Source organism: Monodelphis domestica, chromosome 4 (genome assembly GCF_027887165.1).
Source record: "Monodelphis domestica isolate mMonDom1 chromosome 4, mMonDom1.pri, whole genome shotgun sequence".
Taxonomy (NCBI): domain Eukaryota; kingdom Metazoa; phylum Chordata; class Mammalia; order Didelphimorphia; family Didelphidae; genus Monodelphis; species Monodelphis domestica.
The window spans coordinates 317,228,304-317,248,580 of NC_077230.1; the positions used below are offsets into that span (position 1 = coordinate 317,228,304).

Genomic DNA, 20,277 nt, shown 5'->3' on the forward strand with positions numbered 1-20,277 from the left:
TGATTTTGTGTGTTCTTGTCAAAATTGCTCCATAAGCTTAAAAGTTACTAGTTGATTTTGATTCAGATTTGGTATACTGTTGCAGGAGTATAAAGATAAGTTTTACTTAATATGTGTTTTAACCTGTCAAAAGACAAATAGTGGTTCATAAAAATTTTCAAGTGGTTATATCTCATTTTTAGTGTAGTACAATGCATTTTGTTATATTTGCAAAAGTGTTTTTAAGAGAAAAATGAAAATTTAGAATAAAGGCCTTTTCTATAATATTTATAAGTTACTTAACTCTTCTCTTGTGATTGACATTACTTTGAGACTGCAGGGAAGTAAGGTATGTAGTTTACAGAATCAATAGTTAATAAATATAGGATTATGAAGAAACAAATCACAGTGGATTAAATAAACTGAATATTGAGTACTAATCACCCATGCAAATCTTTGCGATTTTATTTCTTTGGTATTGATATCACATATGATTGTGTTTTACTACTTAATTCATTATGGTACAAGGCTCAACTGTTATTAAATGTAATATTTATCCCCAGTCTTGCCTTCCTGGGAGGTACATATATACATGTATCCTATATTTTTGGTAAAAAAATCATCATTTGAGTATAGCTCTATTTCCAAACCAGTTTGTTTTGTAAAAAATTAATTGATTTTACACTAATTTGAATATTATATTGAGCTTGTTTTTATCATAACACTCAATGAACAAGGCAACAGGCACAGATATAATTTCTTATATACACTAATGCCAAATCTCTTTATATTTTGTCCTTTAAGCAAAGCTGTCTTTGAGTTTTATGTTTCATTACTGACTGGGATGTTTGTATTTTTCAAAATAACCTTTTGCTAAAGGTCATATATGCTAAATGCATATGTTATAACTACCTTGAGACATATAATATGATTTCTTTCCACTAATATTGACTATTTGTGAAAAGGACACAGCCGCTGTTGACTTTTTTTTTTAAACCCTTACCTTCTGTCTTGGAGTCAGTACTCTGTATTGGCTCCACGGCAGAAGAGTGGCAAGGGTTAGGCAATGGGGGTCAAGTGACTTGCCCAGGGTCACACAGCTAGGAAGTGTCTGAGGACAAATTTGGGCCTAGGACCTCCCGTCTCTAGGCCTGGCTCTCAATCCACTGAGCCACCCAGCTGCCCCCGCTCTGTTGACTTTTTAACAACTAAAATAGATATGGTTTGAATTGATGATTATTAGGCAGATTTTCGCATTTCCTAGGCTTTTCAAACTGTTACCTGCAGTTGTACCCTGAAAATGCCCACTTAAGAAATGAATGTTGGTATCTCCCTTTTTGTTGTTTAGTGTTATTAGAGAATCTTTTATTTCAATACTGCTTGCTTTAAAAAATAATTTGTTAAGTTCTACCCATTATTTTCAAAACTGTCCTGCATGCCTGTATTGCCTTCTATTCTCCTTTGAATAGATTTTTTTCAGTGGCTCTTTTTAAAAAAATTTTTTTCTTTTTTCTTTTCTTTTTGGTTATTATCATCACTTCCCACCAAATTCTCCTCTTCCTTCCCCCCTTTTAAGCAGAGGAAATATTCTTCTCAAATTGACTCTGAATGTAAGAGACTTTCAAGCTACATGTGTCTGGCCATTCTGGAAGGCAGTTCAATATGGTTTACCTGAAAAAGGAGTACGGAACCTAGAAACAAGAGGATATTGGTTCAGATCTAGCCTCAGGCACTTAATTAGCTGTATGACTCTGGACATTTGTTTTAACTTCTATCCTCAGGTTCTTTATCCAAGACAATAACAGGAACAGTAATATTTCCTATATTTAAGAGTTGTTGTGAGGATAAAATGAGATATTTGTAAAGTGCTCTGCAAACTTTAAAGTGTTATACAAATGCTACCTCTTACTGTCATACCATTCTTGCTAACATCTAATCTTTTGCCCAGGAATAATTGAAATCCTCTTCCTTCAAGGCACTTTTTTACATACTTTAGTTTTGCAAGATATGTTCAATTTTTTATTGTAAGCCTATATCTTTTGTTTCTTGTAATATTGTAATCCAGGATTCTCTGTTCATTTAAAGTAGAAGTTGCCGGTTCTTGTGTGATCCTTTCATGGTTTCTGACTATTTTATAGTTTATTATTCTTTGACTTGGGAGCTCTAGATCTTGACTTGACATGCCTGCATCTTTTCCTTTTGGTGTTTATATCAGGAGGTGATGGCTGAATTCTTTTTATCTTTACCATAGCTCTAATAATGTTAAGTTTTCATTTGTGATTTCTTGAAATGTGATTCTACTGCTTCATAAATTATCTCCCCCTGACCTTGCAAGTCAGTTGTTTTTGTATTTGATATCACATTTTATATTTTATCCTATTTTTTTCAGTCTATTTCATTCTAATATTTGCTCTCTTGGAATAATTGATTTCTGCATAGATTATTCTAGTTTTTCAGAGATTTCATTTCTTTATGTAATATTGGATTTCTTTTTTCTTCTAAGCTACTTACTTACTATCCTTCAAAGTTTTTTCTTCAGAGCTTTTATTTCATGTTCTACTTCTTGCTTTATTCTGGATATTCATTAGGCCACGTGGAAAAACCTAATTTTTTATCTTTGATTTTTCTGCTTATAGTTATGGAGAATTATATTTTCCAGGTCAGATTTTTGGACAGCTCTGGATCCATTATAAAGGCCTGAATCTTTTGCTTGTTCTTTCCCACCTTAGTTCCTAAGTGAAGGCTTTGTGCCAGCCCCCTGCTATGTTTTTGAGTGGGATGGCTTATCTTCCTTTGTTAATTTTTATCTCTTAGGGCTAGGCCCACTTGGATCTTTGAAGTATTCAGAGAGCTAAGGGCCTGAAGTGTCCTAAGGGCCTGAGGTGTCCTGGTCTCAATGTTCCCATGCTCAAGTGGGCCTCTGCCTCCTGTGTCTAGTGGTCCCTTTCTAAGAGCCTTCCAACATTCCACATGTAGGTATTCAAACTTTGTGGGCCTTTTGGGGAGAATACTCTTTTCCAACTGTCTCTAGATATGAGACTTGCAAGCTATGTGTATTTGGCCAATTTGGGGGTACTCTGAAAGGCAGTTATATCGTTTGCTTGAATGAGGAGGACTGTTTTTTTCCACAGGTGTCCTCTCATCTGCTGCCTGTGTATTTTTGGAATACATGTTTTTGTGAAGTTCTTGGATCAATGAAATCAACTTTTACTATAGTTCCTAATTGGATTTCTTGATTATCATTTGAGCTGCCATGACATTTTAGGTTTTCCTGTAGTTTCAAGTAATTGTATCCAAAGAACCCACTATTTGTGATATGACTTAGTGTAAACATCTCAACTAGAAAATACAAATCCTCCCAAATAAATAAAAGTATTTGTGTATGTATGCCTCCATTAACATTATTTACATGTAAACTCTTTCTAAGATTAAATGACATCACAGAGGACTCTTTGTTCCATTGGAAAAGAACAAAGCAGGAATTGAAGCCACTGATGAAGAAGGGATTTGAGGGAAGGCAGCTTAGCAGGGGACTTGAAAAAGTTTCATACAAAGGTTTAAGACTTTATAGTAGGATGAAATGTTATGTAGCTCTGCTTGTATACTTAAAAACTAAATATCTAGGATACATCATAGCTACCATTGATTGAATTTAAGAAATACCATTGAATGCCTATTATGTTCTTTAATAACTTTTTGAGACTACTCAATAGAAGAGTTTTGTTATTCAATATTATGTATAGTTTGAAACATGATATAGTATAGTGGTTCTTAATTTAGGATTTGTGAACTTTTAAAAAAAAGTTTCAAATTTGTATTTCAATATAATTTATTTCCTTTGTAATCCTATATTTTATTTTAGGAATTTAAAAAGCATTATACTGAGATGGGTTCCTTTAGCTTTAGCAGAGTACCAAAAGGGCTCGTGACAAAAAATTACAAAAGAGGTCTACAGTCTTGGAACCAAGCCTGAGTGCCAGTATGTGCTCTAACTCTGAGTAGGTCACATTATTTCTAAGCATCAGTTTCTTCATTTGTGAAATGGAGGCAGTATACTGCTTATATCACAGTCAGAAAGTTGTCATAAAGAAAATGCTTTGTAAGCTTTAGTGTCTAGCTCTGCTTGTATATGTTCTTTCCTCTTTAAAATGTGTCTGGAGGAGGCTCAGTGGATTGAGAGCCAGGCCTAGAGATGGGAGGTCCTGGGTTTAAATATGCCTCAGACACTTCCTAACTGTGTGACCCTGGGCAAGTCACTTAACCCCCATTGCCTAGCCCTTACCACTTTTCTGTCTTGGAATCAGTATCCAAGACAGAAGGTAAGAGTTTTTTTAAAACTGTCTGGAGACAAGAACCAGCTTGCTTATATTGACAATATGTATATTGTTTGCATTGAGCATACAGATTGGCATATACTGTGTATTTAATAAATGATTTTTCTTTCATTAGTATAAATTTTAGCCCTTTTTATTTAATATTAGCTTTTTCCTAGAATCTTAAGAACTGAAGGGACTTCCAAGGACCATATAGTCTAATCTGTATCTGTACAAGAAACTCTTCTAAGTAGTCATTTGATCTCAGCTATCAGTAAAGACAAAAGACTCTTTTGGAGGCAGCACATTACCACTTTTGAGTAATTCTAATATCTTCAAAAGTCTTCCTTCAGTTACACCTAAATTGGAGGCAACTGGGAAGCATATTAAAGAGACTTCTGGGCTGGAGTCAAGAAGATCTGAGGTCAAATCTAGCTATAGCTACTAATTGTGTGGCTGAGCAAATCCCTTAACACATCATATTTCCTCAACTGTAAAATTTGGATAACAACACCTTTCCTCCCAGGAAGGCACCTAAATGTTTATTTCTTTTACCCTCCTCCAATCTGATTCTCTAAAGCCTGCAGTTCCATTATTGTAGTGTAACCTGTATTATTCTAAAAGTCTTCAAGGTCTGTGAGTACAAAGTTTTAAAGAAGACAATGTAAGGGAAAGAGCACTGGTCTTAGCACTTGGGTTCAAATCCCACTGATATCACTTTTTTCTCTCAGGTTTCTTACTGTACTTAGCTTCTTAGCTTTAGTTTTCTCATCTGTAAAATAAGGGAATTACGATACATGACTTCTGGTGGCTTGTTGTTATTTCTAAACCTGTGATCCTTTGACTATACCTAATCTTTTGGGACAGTTTGATTTAGTATAAAGAGTTCTGGGTTCAAATCTCAATTTTTACATTATCACTTGACCAGTATCTGTGAGAAGCAGGCAGTATGGCATAGAATTTAGACATGCTGGACTTGGAATCAAGAAGACCTAGATTTAAATTCTGCCTCAGACATTATTCTTTGACAAATCATCTAACTTCTTTGATCATTAGATTTCTTCATCTATTAAATGGAAGTAATATCTTAATGAGCATTTAAAATTTAATCTCATGGAGGGTTTATGAGCATCAAATGACAATTTTTTGTCATTTTTTGTATTTTGCAAATCTGTTGTGTAAATGTAAGTTAGTAATTTTCTCATCTGCATGAAGATAAAATGGTTCTACATCTAGTATATCTCGCCAGAGTTTTTTGATTAAAGTATTTTGTGCACCTTAAGGTATTGTTGATAACTTTGTATATTCTCCCAGTGTTATGCCTATAGTTGAAGTTGACTTGGTAAATGTTGTTGAATATTCCTAGTTTTGGCATATGTTAAGCTTTGTTTTGTTTATATTTCAAGGAATTAGAAGAAGGGGATTTATTTAATTACTTTATAGCTGTTACAGGGAAATGTATGTTATATTTAATAATTATAATGTGTATCAGGTAAATATAATTCACATTTAGGGCTGTGTTGTGGAGAGACCACAGTTACTTGTCCAAAAATTTAATTAGTAACAATTTCTAAAATATATGTTACATGAGTATTGCTGCTTATATTTTTAAAAAATCTACTCTTACATAAAGTAATGAAATAAAGTTGACATTTTGTTAGCATTGTCAGTAATGGGACAGTCATTTTATTCCATCAGCATTAAATGCCTACTATCTGCAGAGTAGGGCATTTGACTCTGAGATGAGGTGCAGTTTAGAAAAGCTCTTGTCCCTAACATTGTAGAACTTATAGCTAATGGTTTGTCTGGTAAAGGTGAGGATTTTGATGGCTAACTAGTTTTTGTCTTACTTTTGTATTTTAGGCCGCTCATATTCAGTGTGTTCTCCAAGAATGCTTAATCAGTGTCTGGAGTCCTTGGTGCAAAAGGTGCAAAGTGGGGTGGTGATAAACTTTGAAAAAGCAGGACCAGATCCTTCCCCCATAGAAGGTACTGTAATTTCCTAGTAGACTTTTGAAGTAAACATCAGCAGCAGTAAAATTAAAACTAAGAAATCATTTTGGTATGGCAATATATAAAGATATTAAACCTTTAGTGGTGATCAACAGAAAGTATGTATATAAAATAAATAATGAAGTGTTCTGACAGTCCCACAGCTTAGCTGTTACTGTGGGAAAATCCATTAATTTAGGGGGGCCCAAAAGGCCAGGGATAAACCTTGACTATAAGGTCTTCATCTTTACCTGTAGGCAATTTGTATCTGGATTCATTCTCTTAAGACTATAAATTATAAGAGTATTAGGCTACTTTAAAGCCATGACTATGTTAGAAGAACAGAACTCAATAGGCACAATTTTTGTGTTTTTTGAGGCTCTAAGAGGTCTATCTCAAAAACTTGAATGTTGCTTGGTAGAGGTGATCTATTAGGAATACATAATAATAGAAGAATTATAGAACTTAAATACTTTGTTGGAGAACCTAAGCTAGTGTTAAGAAGCTAGTGTTCCACGCTTTAGTTGGTCTTGAGTATTTTCTTATAGAAATAAAAATTGTTAGGAGATTCATAATCACTTTGATTTTACTATTTAAATTTGTGTCAAGTTTTTAATGACAAATACGTCTTTTATACTTTCTTAACTACAGATGGACAGACAGAACTATCAAGACCTTTTGGATCTCAACCTTGGCACAGCTGTCATAAGCTTATCTACGTCAGACCAAACCCTAAAACTGGGGTTCCAATAGGTCACTGGCCTGTTCCAGAGTCCTTTTGGCCAGATCAAAATTCTCCAACACTAGTAAGTGTCAGAAATAGTGTGGTGAGAAGCATGTGGAAATAAATATCCTTTTATATTAGTTTTAAATTGTAGATGGTCAATACTTGTAATGAAGACAATAAAAGGTATAGTCTCTTTGAGGAAGAAGTGCATTCTATTTGTTCAAAATTCTGTGATCAGCTCTTAAAGGATAATTAAACTTTCATAAAATCTCAGAATGTACCTCAGAAGCATCCAGTCCAAACCTGTATATGGGCAAAAATGCCCTTTACAGAATACTTGATAAATAATTCATCTAGCTTTCGCTTGAAGATTTTCAAGGAGTGGGGGGAAGGGGGAGAACCTACTACTTCCTATGGAAGAATATTCCAGGTTTTGATAACCTTATTGTTAGGAAGTATTCACCTAGATTGTGTGTATATAGAGACAGACAGACAGACCAGGTAGAGTGTCAGGCCTTCTCGAGTTCAAACTGGCCTCAATACTTTCTAGTTTTGGTGACTCTGGGCAAGTGATTTAACCCTGTTTGCCTCAGTTTCCTCTTCTGTAAAGTGAGCTGGAGAAGGAAATGGCAAACTACTCTAGTATCTTTGCAAAGAAAACTCCAAATGAGGGCATGAAAAATTGGACATGACTGAGCAACAACTATATAGATATATCTCTGTCTACACATGTATGTTACTTTCAAAGATGAATCATTTTGGGGACATGATTATATGGATGGGATCATATATTTGACCTCCTAAGTTAAAGAGTAAAGAAAGAATTGAGTATTCTCTCCCTTAGAAATTACCCAAGATTACTTTGTAGATTGAAATAGTTTACTTGATTTTGGTTTAAGTAAATCCAAAATGCCCATAGCCAAATAATATATTTAAGCTTATAGTAAGGTATTATAGTAAGGTAGGTGAAATTTCTCTTTTTATAGTAGTATAATGTGGTGAGGGGTAATGAGACTGAAAGAATGTAGAACACAAAGTTTGAAGCTGGTAACCAAAAACTGATTATTATGTAAAGATTGGAAAGTAAGTGGGGGTGGGGTAATCTGTGATTGTTCCAAAAATTTGCTCTATGCCACTTCAGCTTATCTTGAAGATCATTCCTTTGATGCTCTAGACCAGTTCCTCTTCCTATCTTCCTTTTCTTTAGTGCTCTTTCTGCTTGCTTGTATAGCACACCAGGGACTTTAATTTTAAGAGTCCAAATGTGAATTCTGCAATAGAAGTTGCTTCATGAACTACAATTATTTTTGTGGTGGTCATTTTTCAGATATTTACAATTAATAATGTAATAGGGTATGACCAAGTGTCCTATGAAATGTTTATTTTTATCTTTACATGCCTGATAAAACCATCTCCATCATGTTGTTTATTTGCCTCTCCAAGGAAACTTGTGACCCAGGCTTGCATTTAGCTGTTATTGTTTCCTTCTTCATGTATAGAAAAAGTATATACATATACACACACACATATATGAATGATTTAGTCTGTATCAAAAAGCTTGATTTCTCAATGAAGAATAAGAGAGGGAATTTGGAATTCAAAAAGCTAAAAGATCTAGGATGACGGTTACGTCCTGTAGGTGCAATGCTGTAGAAATTCATACTGAATTATAGTAGATCATAAAGCTGAAAATGTGGCCTCTCATTCTGTTGCCTTTTATTGTCCTAGTTCTGTACCTTTTCATCTTTCACTCTTTAAAAAAAATTATATACTTAATAATTACCACCAGCAGTAGCAGAAAATATTTAGCTTAAATGTATTAAAAAATTATGTGCAAATCCACAAATTCCACATTGTTTATAATTCATTTAAAATATGTAAGTTGTATATGTATGGAAATATAGACATCCTCTTTTGAGTTCCCTTTGGATTTTTTACTTGGATACTTTTTTTTCTTGATTTTGTGGCTGTTTTTTTTTAATCATAGTATTATTATTCTTTTCTTCATACATTTCCCTTGTTTTCTTTATATTTCCAATATTTGTTACTTATAATAACATAATACAATCTATTACATTAAAATATATTTTCAGTCATTTTTCACTTTCATTGCATTTGTGGTATTTTTAGTTATTTTGTCACAACATACAAAGCTTTCATATTTTCATATATATATAGTTTTTTACCCTCTCAATAATGCCCATAGGACTTTGACTTAATAATAGGATCTCAAGATAAATAAGCATGACCATTCTCTTTCCAAAACAAGTCTGTCAGCTTGGTCATAGCCAGTGGAACTTTTGTTTCAGTGTCACCACCCCCATATTATGATGAGTGTTGAAGTAAGGCTTCTGTTGAATATTTATGTCTCTCAATGATTGTCATCCCACTAGAAATTATGTGTAGAGTATGTGTATACTCAGGCTTAGCTCTGCTACTAATCTTATATAGGTTTGTGTGTGTGTGTACATGCACGCGCATCTTTCACTCTTTTAGTACAATTTTTTATTCCACCTTTCACAGAATGTTAGAACTGAGAGGGAAGCCTGCTTCTTACATTACATTACATTACTCCCATAATAACTAGCAATGGGACTACCAGTGCCCAGAAAATTCCTGTTGATTCTAAAATTAAAGATACCATCATTTTCTTTGTCCATTGTTTAACTTAAGAGAAAAAGTTTTCCTCATCATGGAATATAGTATATTAGTGGAATAGGTATAGTGAAATACTCTATTACTGTATTGGTGCAGATGTGGCATGCGTGCCCTGCTGGATGGGTCTGTTCCCCTCCCATTCTCCACAGTGCCCAAGGACATTTTTCACAAGTCCTGCCCCTCTACTCACCAGCCCAACAAGAGCTCTTCCTCCCTCCACTCTCTGGGATAATGCAGGGGGCTCGTGGGCAGCTTGGGCATGTGATCTCTAAAAAGTTTTTCCAATGTTGCAGTAATACAAAGAACTGGAAGTCTGGTTTCTCACTTCATTTAAAAAAATTGATTTTGTGATTTTAGGCAAGCTCTTTTTCTCTGGCCTTTCATTTTCCTAATTTACAAATTCATAAGATCAGATGATTCCTTCTGTTCCTTTTAACAGCTCTATTTTCACATAACTGATATATGAATCAAATTAATTCAATCTTTCAAGATTGAGGAGCAAGGTCAGTGTTTGAAACATCATAGAATCATACTTAAAGGTAGAAAGGAGGTTAGAAAATCATCTAATCTAACCAAATCTACTTGAACCACTGTGCCTATTATAGTGACATTTAACAAATGTTAGTGATAGTAAATAGACAGCTTGAGAAAGAGAACTTGCAGAAAGTGTTGAATCAGATTCAATATCCAGAAGATATAGAACCTATGGATCTAGAAGAAACCTTTAGTTTGAACCTCTTTTTTAAATTTTAAATGAAGACACTGAGCCAGGGAGATTGTTAATTCTGTGTTGACACTGACATAGAAGTAGTAGGGTATGAATTTAAATATAGATCCTCTGCTTCCAAAGCCCGTGCTCTTCTAATATACCGTTGTCTTTCCATTCTGGTCCTATTTTTTGTTTTGTTTTGTTTCTTTTGTGACATTTATAATGTTAAAATGTTGAGATTTCATTTTCTGTCATGAATTAGCTCTTAATCTAGGGTGTTAAGAGATATCACAGAATCTTAAAGTTAGAAGGGATTTCATAGTCCTTAGTCCAATAGGACACTTCAGACCCCAACTGAAAACTCCCTCTATAACATTCCCAACAACTGGGTGTATATGGTAATTTTAGTTTATATGTAAGTTTTATTAGTGTTTGAAAAAGATGTATGAAGATATGAATTTATATTAGATCTCTGATTCTTTTCATTGATATGAATATAAAATGAATGGCTAGTAAGTAAACTGAAATGAAAATATTTTTAAATTCCTTTATGTAGAGATGTTTTTATGTATAATGTATTATACATTAATTTGTTACCCTATTTGTTAGGAGGATGTCCATTTGCTGGATAATAGAATGGAAACTTAACATGGAACAACACTTTGAATAGCTCAGAAATAATTTTGCATATTGTTAGGTTGCACATATGGATGTGCTTAGTAAACTACATTGGGGCCATTTTATTAATTTCTGGGTGGATCTGAATTTTCAAACTCCCAGTGTGTAAACTCCACTAAATACAGTATGTCTTTTGGAAGTTATTTGGAGTTCTAAGATTTTAAGTATCTTACTCATTGCCCATAAAAAGTATATGTCAGAGGCAGAATTTGAACCTGTTAGGAAAAAAACAGGGTCTGGCCAGAGTTTTAAGTGTTTATTAATAAAATGAGAAAGTGAGAGAGATTTAGCTGTACTAATTTAAGGTAAGATCTGATCCCAAGTTCAGCCCAGCATGGTTCCCTCCATGCTGACTGCCAATCACTATGCACCAGTTGAGGGAACCAGTCTGTTCAAGAGTGGAGGTAAAGAGACTTCTTCTTGTGCTTGCCTTTTTATCCTCCCCCGCCCCCCCATCCTCCCTCCATAGCAACTTTGCTTGTTGATACTCAGACTGACTCAGGGATGCCAGGCTAGCCAGGCCATTAGATATGATGTTACATTTACCATTGGGGTGCGTATTTTTCCTCACACAAACCCTTGTTCTTTCTAATTTTGATAGCAACTCTACTACATCACTCAGGCTCTTCCTGGGTCAGACTGTATTGGTCATTATAAGAACAGAGGCGACTTTAGAAAGTTTACTCCTTTCTTTTTAGTGCTACATTAGCATCACTAATATTTAAGCTTCTAAGTTTTTAAAATTTGTTCTTAAAAGGGAAGTCCAATCCCTCAGTTTCCCTTGAATATTTTATTTTAATTGCTTTCCTCTGGACCTCTTACATTTTTCATATGGTATAATATTCAGAAATATTTGCACTTATTTTTAGTTGCATCATAGTGTTTTATTTTGTGCAGTCATTCCAGGTATATTTGTTGAGTTCAGATATGGAGGTCAATGAGAGGGCTATTGAAGGGTATTAAAGGCAGCATCTATGCTTAGGGAGTAAATAATCAAGATCTTTGTGCTCAAGATGCAGATAATTTAGTAAATAGTATAATCTCCAAATTGGAAGGAGAGAAAAGAATGTTTAAAACTCTTAATCTCATTTTTCGATGAGGAAAATTGTGATTCATAGGAATAAATCATCTTGCTTAAGCTCACATAACAAGTAAGTGGCAAATTTCCAGACTAAAATCAATGCTTTTTCCAGATAAAACATGAACACAGATAGCTATGGGTCAGTTTGTACTGTAAGAATGGTACAAAATGCAATGAGAGGCAAGAAGAAGGAGCAGAGATCACTTCCATTAGAGCTAATCAGAGATGACTTTGTAAATCAAATTATATTTAAGTTGGGGATTGAATTACTATTTCCACATGCAGAATTTAGAAAAACCAAGGAGAGTACGGACAAAGGTATGAAAAGAGAGAAGTCTTATTTGCTAGGAACGATGAGTCCAATTTGGTAGGTACGTGGGTTTTGTGTTGGGTGGAGTGTTAGATGGAGAGTTCATAAGGATCCAAATTGTGAAATCTAAGAAGTTTGTGCTTTATTAAGTAGGTACTTAGAAGCCATTTAAGTGTTGTGGGTGTGTTTTTTTTTAAAAGCAAGAGAATGAAAAGATAAAATATCTACTTTAACAGATTAAAATGGAGGATTTTGTGTGTTAATTTTTGGGGGAGCAGTGAGGCCTGGATTCTGGGAAGCTATTACAGCATTCCAGTTTATTAGACATGGAAAAAAGATTACAGTTAATTCATTTACAGTTTTCACTAATGTCAGTGTATTTAGGCATTCAGTCACTAAAATAGAAAATGAATTATTTAGTTTGTTTTATAACAGTATTCTGAGAGGAAAAGCCAATGCCCCTTTTATTACATATTTCAGGAAAAGATTTTGTTTTGGATGATATTAGATGTATTTACTGTCTTTGTAGATAACATGCCATGATTTAACTTAAATTGTTCCCAGAAAATTACTGTTAGTAAAACAGAAACTTTTTGATCATTGAATGTTTTCTGATCACAAGAGATTTCACAGATTTTTCATAGCGTTTCAGAAATATTTAAAAATAATAAGAGAAGTAATAGCTCCTGTTTTGGACTTTTATTAGGAACAATTACTTAATAAGTCATTTAGGAGTGATGCCTCCACACAAAACATTAGGAATTTTGCTTTGTTATTTTCATTACTCAATAGGGGAACATTCCTTAGATAACAGCCATTTTTTATTGATCACGTTGTCCAAATAAATTGTCCATCTTTATACATATTATATATTATAATATTCATCTAATTATAGTCATTTTTGTGATTATAACTCCAGAGAAATTATTTTAGTGATTTCTTTAATGTGACAAAGCTACTTTATCCTGGAGAATTCCTTCAATACCCACTCTCCTCATTCTCCCTCCCCTCTCCCCTAATTAAAATATTTTTCTGTGAAATGCAGGCTTTCTTATTCTGAAATTTTTAGGGGGCAAGGGTAATAGTAGTGAAAGGAGAGAAACTTAAGTTTATTCCTCTGGGGATTGTATTACTAAATGACTAATAAATCTTGACCAGCATTTCTGGTCACCTGGTGGGAGTTGATTTTGATTGCAAAAAATTCAAAAGTATGTCTCTGTAGGAAACTGCCTTCAAGAAATATCTAGATGTCAATTTGCTTCTTTTTGTATTAGTACGAAAATTCTTTGAAGATTTTGAAAAGTTTGTTTTACTTTATAAATTTACTTCATTAAAGTGTTTTTTAAATAAATTAAGAAATTAAATATAAGTAGGTTATAAAATTGATCATTGATTTAGCGCTAGTAAGGATCTTCAATGGTTATCCAGTTCAACCCCATTTATTTTATAGCTGGTAAAATTGCTTTCTTGTTCTTGATTTATTTTCAGTGAGAATAGTCAAGAGTTGTTTAAAGTATTTTGGTGATCACTTCCTAGCTGTGTGGCCCCAGGCAAGTCACTTAATTCAAATTGCCTAGCTCTTACTGCTCTTCTGCCTTGGAACCAAATACTTAGTATTGATCCTAAGACAGAAGGTGAGGGTTTTTTAAAAATTGTTTTGATGATAATAGTCATATTTTTCTGTTTAGCCACCTCGGACATCACATCCTATCGTGAAGTTTTCTTGTACTGACTGTGAACCAATGGTTATTGATAAACTGCCTTTTGACAAATATGAATTAGAACCATCACCACTGACCCAGTTTATCCTAGAAAGGAAATCCCCTCAAACTTGTTGGCAGGTAAAGTAAACATAATTATTTACAAATAAAATTCTAGATTTTAGAAGATTTTAATTGATGAATAATATAATAGTTTAAATTCCATCCATTTTTATCAGCTTTATAAAGTTTTTATGATTTTTTTTTTAAACAGGTGTACGTGAGCAACAGTGCAAAGTATAGTGAACTTGGCCATCCTTTTGGTTACTTGAAAGCTAGTACAGCATTGAATTGTGTCAATTTATTTGTGATGCCTTATAATTATCCAGTCCTCCTTCCTCTTTTAGGTAAGTAATACTTGTAAATTTCCTGTATAGAGAAGTATGAAAAAGTAATTTTTGAAAAACAAGTTTTGAAAGTTGTTCCTATTAGAAATGTTCTTTGTAACAATAACCTTTATCATCTTTTGGAATGAGTTAATCAGAAGAAGTTCATAATAATTGCTTGTATCTTTATAAAATGAAGGGTATATATATATATTTGAAAATGTTTTTCTTTGTATGAATTTAACTGCCTTATTTTCTCTCTAACAGATATTAAAAATCAAAGTGTTATTTGACCCCAAATAATGATATAGTAAACACTCACAATTGTTGGCTTCTATACACCTCTAATGTTGATGCTAAGCACAACTATTAGAGATGATCCCCTCGTACCTGTCCTATCATCTCAGTCCTAATAATGGTGGTTACAACACTGTTATCTATATATTCTGTGATGAACCCTCTCCCTCATGTTGGTAACTCCTGGGATCTGATATATGTAGATCTACAATAATGGGTGATGTATTATTATGGGTTTTTTTGTATTTTTTGTAATCCTACATTTTTCCCCCCACAAAACTTCTTTTAAAGCCCTTAGTTTATAGTTATTTGAAATTTTCTCTCATGTTTCAATCCATATTTGAAATATCTTTCCAAGACAAAAGACTAAAATTCAGGAATTTCACTGAATGGTAATTAGTAATTAGCTTATATACTTCTTAGCTTATTACAAATCTAAAGGCACATGCTTGTAAAATAATTAGAAACTGACTTTTGTATTTATAAATACTGAGTGGTGGTGGTTTCTACATGTTATACATTTTTAGATGACCTATTCAAGGTGCATAAAGCAAAGCCAACAATAAAGTGGAGACAGTCATTTGAAAGTTATTTGAAGACCATGCCTCCCTACTATCTTGGGGTAAGATTATGAAACTTTTTAAATAGAGAATTAGTTATATGATTCATGTTTTGCTTTGGATATTATAATAAAAAATTTTTCCTGTCGATTAGCACTTCCTATTGTTCAGATGACCTTTAGATAGTAAATACAAAGGAGAAAATTCAGAGATTTGCAAGCAATTAGTATATTAGGCTTGGGAAACATGATGCCTAGGTTCTTAGCTCTCAGCTTTATTAATTATGTCACCATGCATGAGCATATTACTTAGCTTCACAACTTCAGAATTTGCCCTACTTTTCACAGGAAGAAAAGACAGTTGACTAAACCTCTCAGGTTAATGTGTGTGTGAGTCTAAATAAAACAGACTACATTTACACAAAATTTCCTTGGTTATTATTTAGGAAATTTCATAGATGGGTTGGTGAGGTGAGATTGGAAGGTGCAGTATGTTAAACTTGGTTTCCTGAGCAGAAGTAACCCCTTAAATAAGGAGCCACTTTAAAGCAAATGGGAACTTACGAATTTATATAGAATGGGAACTTGAACTTTTCCTAGCTAGAATTCTGTTATGGATGATTTTAATTGTATCAAAGTTGTACATAAATGAACACTAAAATATAAAGTACTGATAAATATTTTACCAGGAATTTGAATAGCTTATACAAATTAGGAAATTCAGATATGACATACTCAAGAAAAGCAACCATTCCACTGATTTCCATGTAGTTGGCAGATATTTGATTTATTTTGACAATATTTCAGTAATTCTCTGAGAAAGTCTTGGATAACTGCACAAGTGAGTGTTACAGTCAAGTTTTATTCAGGTATTTGAAACATGGATGAAGGGAAATACCACTTGAAAGCTTTAATTGATCTGGGAACCTCTTCCCAAATTAACATTAAAAAACCTTGCTAAATATTGTTTAAAAAAACAATGTGGCCAAAATGCTACTGTGTAATAGATTTTATGCTTCTACTTGGCAACTGAAACTAACATTTTCTTCTGATAGCATTCCCAGTTAAATGAGAATCTCTAAATTGGAATTAGAAGATCATATAGCTCCAGAGGTAACAAAGATTGTAGAGTTCGTTTGGGCCATTTTATATAGGAAGAAACTAGTTCTAGAGAATTATGACTTGACCAATGTTATATAGGTAGGAGTAAGTGGCAGAATTGTTATTTGAACCTAAGTTCTCTCCCTCTAAAGCCACGCACGCTGCTTGGAAAGCAGCCACTGGAAATTTGAGACTGGGCAATTCATAGACCCATTAGACACTCCTAGTTCTACCAAGTCTCAATAGCAACTCTTGGGAGTGGGTACATTCTAGTCGTATATATTGTTTTTCTGGTTCTTCTTTATTTACTTTGCATCAGTTCGCAAAATCTTCCCATGTTTCTCTCAATTCTTCACCCAGTAAATCTGTATCACATTTACACCTTGCAATATGAATATTTTGGCATATATAGGACATCACTTCTTTGGTATATATGGCCAGGAGTGGGATTTCTGGGTCAAATCAGTTTGATGTCTTTTCATTCATCATTCCAAACTGTCTTCCAGAGTGGTTGGACCACGTCACAACAAAGAAATGAAATGCTGAAAATAGTGTTTTAAGATTAGCCTAATTTTTGAAGGGTTAGAAAGTCCTAGAGTAAGAGAACTTGGCTATGTACACTTGTAGTTATTCAGAAATAAGTGTAATGAAGGACTTGTCTGGAGTGAAATGTAAGGATTGAATTAATCTGAGAAATAGTAAGGAATAAATGAATGTGAGAAATAGGAATAGAGAGGAATGAACCAATCTGAGAGACATTCTTAAAAAACAGCAAGATTTATTGAAGGACTGGATACTAGGGAATCGGGAAGGGAAAGAATCAGATACTCCAAGGTTGAGAGATAGGGAAACTAAATAGGAAATTTGTTAGAAATAGAGCCATTGGGGATGAGAGCCAGTTTGTACAAATAATAATGAATTAATTTTTTTGACATTTTAATTTAGGTTGATGTGACATCTAAGTAGAATTATAGATAGTTGGAGAAAAAAGACATTGTGCAAGTAAGAAGTCAGAATTGAAGATAGAGATTTAGGAGTCAGCACAGCTACGACCTTAAAAGTCTTAAAGACGAATCAATTTTTTAGTAGTGAACTAATAAACATTTATTAAGTGCATGTTATGTGTGAAGTATTCAAGTACTAGGGATACAAAGAAGGGCAAAAAAATAAATTAAGGTGAAGATGAAATGGAATACTTAATGGAGATTACTAGATGTCTTTTTGTTCCTGTGAATAAGGTGATACAGTCATAATTATGGTTCAAAGTTGATAATGCTTTGCATGTAGTCTCATTTTGACCATCCGAATAGCCATTTGAAGTAGATAGTATAACTGTTCACCTCATTTTAAAGATTGGGAAACAAGCTTAGAGAAGTCAAATGACTAATTCAAAGTTACAGGAAACTAATGTGGTCAGAAGCAATCTAGGTCTTATTATTTCCCACTATGCCCTGCTGACTTCTAGATCATCTAGGGGAAGATTGTAAAGGAGTATACTGGATAGGCAATAAGAGATGAATTAAAGGAATTGTATATAACAAGTTTTGTGAGTTTTACAGTTTATGCTTTTGGCAATATTTTGTCCTTGAAGTAGTTAAATGCCTACTGTTTAGAAGTTACTTTGTTAAGGCCTCTGGGAATACAAAGAGAAAAGTAAAAATAGTCTATGCCCTGATGGAGCTTTTGTTTTCCTTGGGTGATGAGAGGGAGAGGAAAGGTCATATTTTTATTCATAAATGCAAGGTAATTTAAAAGGGGGACAGGAGGGAGAGGGGTAGAGTACCTGATACATAAAATGTCTTTTCTTCCTCCTAGGAATAGTGGTGGATTTATCTTAACATCCAGTATCATTCTCTCCCTTTTAAAACCATTTATGCATTTGCATAGCCAGTAAAGGAACAGAAATGTAATTTATGATTATGAAACAGAATAAAGCTGTCTTACTTGATAATTTAATTTGGGGGGAGGGGGATAATTTAAGCGAAGTGGCACAGTAGGTAGAGCAACAGACCTAGAGTCAGGAAGACTTGAGTTCAAATATGGCCTGAGACTCTTTACTAGATGTGAGACCCTAGGCAAGTCACCTGACTTTTTCTTTGTTTCCTCATCTGTAAAATGGAGAAGGAAATTGCAAACCAAATCTTTGCCCAAAAAAATCTCAAATGAGGTCACACTGAATGGGAAACAACTAAAATGAACAGCAAAAACTTTTTCTTCCCTTGGCCTTTGATGTATCAGTCCTTTCTTTTAGAATACTGATAATGGTTAATTATTTTGCATATAAAAGTGAAATATAATTGAAAAAATGAAAGTAGGAGAAATTATTTATTCCTTATAATTCCTTCCAGATTTACATCTTTTAAATAAGTTAAATGACCATCTAATTATTTTACCTTCTTTTATTAGTCCTACTGTAATTCAGTTTTCTTGATTACTATAATATTTGATTGGGATAAGGGACTACTTTGTTTTAAAACTTTTTTTCCTCCAATAACTCAGGCATACAAGTTCTTTTTATGTAAGTCAGGATATAGTATTAATGATTGCTTTTTTCCCCCCTCAGCCCTTGAAGAAAGCTGTTAGAATGATGGGAGCACCTAACCTTATAGCAGACAGTGTGGAATATGGACTTAGTTATAGTGTCATTTCATACCTCAAAAAATTGAGTCAACAGGTAATGTTAATAAATAGAAGTATCATTAGATAGGAAACTTAAGAATTTTGAACTGGTAATTACAATAGTGAACAAGACTGGAGCCAATCTTAATGATTCAAACAGCTTGGCTTCTCTTAAATTCAATTATTATTAAGATAGCTCTGTATTTAGATTCCAAATTAAGATAAAAGTTTTTATAAGAAAATGGGAAATCGTTAATGGAATAAATCTTAGATAAGATGATATACATGTGGTCTTGAATGCACTGAATTTTATTTTAAGTCTTAGTTTAAGGTTTGATAATTCCTTATTTGTGAAATTATAATTTATCTGGTACTATTTTCTTTCATATGCACAATTGCATGTTTGATTTGAAGTTCTTGTTAAAGATTGCTTCTTTTATTGGAAGTAGTGTTAGTATTTTTATTCTTTTCCAAATATTAAAATGTATGGGTTTTCTTTTTTTCTTTTTTAAAGTCTCTTGGGCACACTAAAAAAACAAAACAGTAAATTCTATCATAATGGCCATAATTCAAAGTAAATGAAGATACTGTGTCAGTTAAGTAGGGACTGAAAACAGTCAGCAAATGATGCTTTATCTTGCCAAATTATTAGTGTGCTATGAAATATAGTACATGCTGTAGGACTTTCTGATAGCTGGAAAACAGATGTTTTCCATTAGAAATTGGCTGTTGACTAAAATGCTGATGGACCACTAGGAAAACTATCTGCTTCTGTTTTTTAATGCCTTTTTTCCTCTCTAACAATCTTTATAGAACTATATCATATTGCTTTTTGTTATATGTATAAAAACTTCCTTGTGTGGGTTAAGAAGACTTGTTGGGTAATTGGTGAGATTTCCCCTCCCCTACTGTCTCATCACTCCTGAGTGTGATTATACATTATCATGTATGGTATAGTGACATTTTATAGATATCATAGTGTAGTGTAGTAGCTATTTACATGGGAGTCTTAAGAAATAAACATTTTTTATGTAGTGAATTTAGCTCCTTTATGTGAAATTTACCATGCTCAGATGACTTAGAATTGTGGCAATACATAACCATGTGAATGAGATTTTTGTTTCTTATATATAATTTTTCATAGTGTATCACATTTTTAATGAATCTT

General features: G+C 33.4%; 1 protein-coding gene across 4 annotated transcripts in view; it reads left to right on the forward strand.

Annotated features, from left to right (window-relative positions):
• INTS6 (integrator complex subunit 6) overlaps nucleotides 1-20,277 on the forward strand; it is a 92,361-nt gene that overhangs the window by 62,448 nt on the left and 9,636 nt on the right. For 3 of the 4 annotated variants that reach the window (XM_001368490.5, XM_016421927.2, XM_016421928.2), the window contains 6 exons: nucleotides 6,156-6,281; nucleotides 6,936-7,090; nucleotides 14,136-14,288; nucleotides 14,422-14,554; nucleotides 15,358-15,452; nucleotides 19,054-19,164. In XM_001368490.5, the coding sequence (XP_001368527.1) occupies nucleotides 6,156-6,281; nucleotides 6,936-7,090; nucleotides 14,136-14,288; nucleotides 14,422-14,554; nucleotides 15,358-15,452; nucleotides 19,054-19,164 (773 nt within the window). Of the gene's footprint in view, nucleotides 1-3,134; nucleotides 3,535-6,155; nucleotides 6,282-6,935; nucleotides 7,091-14,135; nucleotides 14,289-14,421; nucleotides 14,555-15,357; nucleotides 15,453-19,053; nucleotides 19,165-20,277 lie in introns of those variants that run through there. The other variant, XM_056794820.1, reaches the window with a different exon arrangement.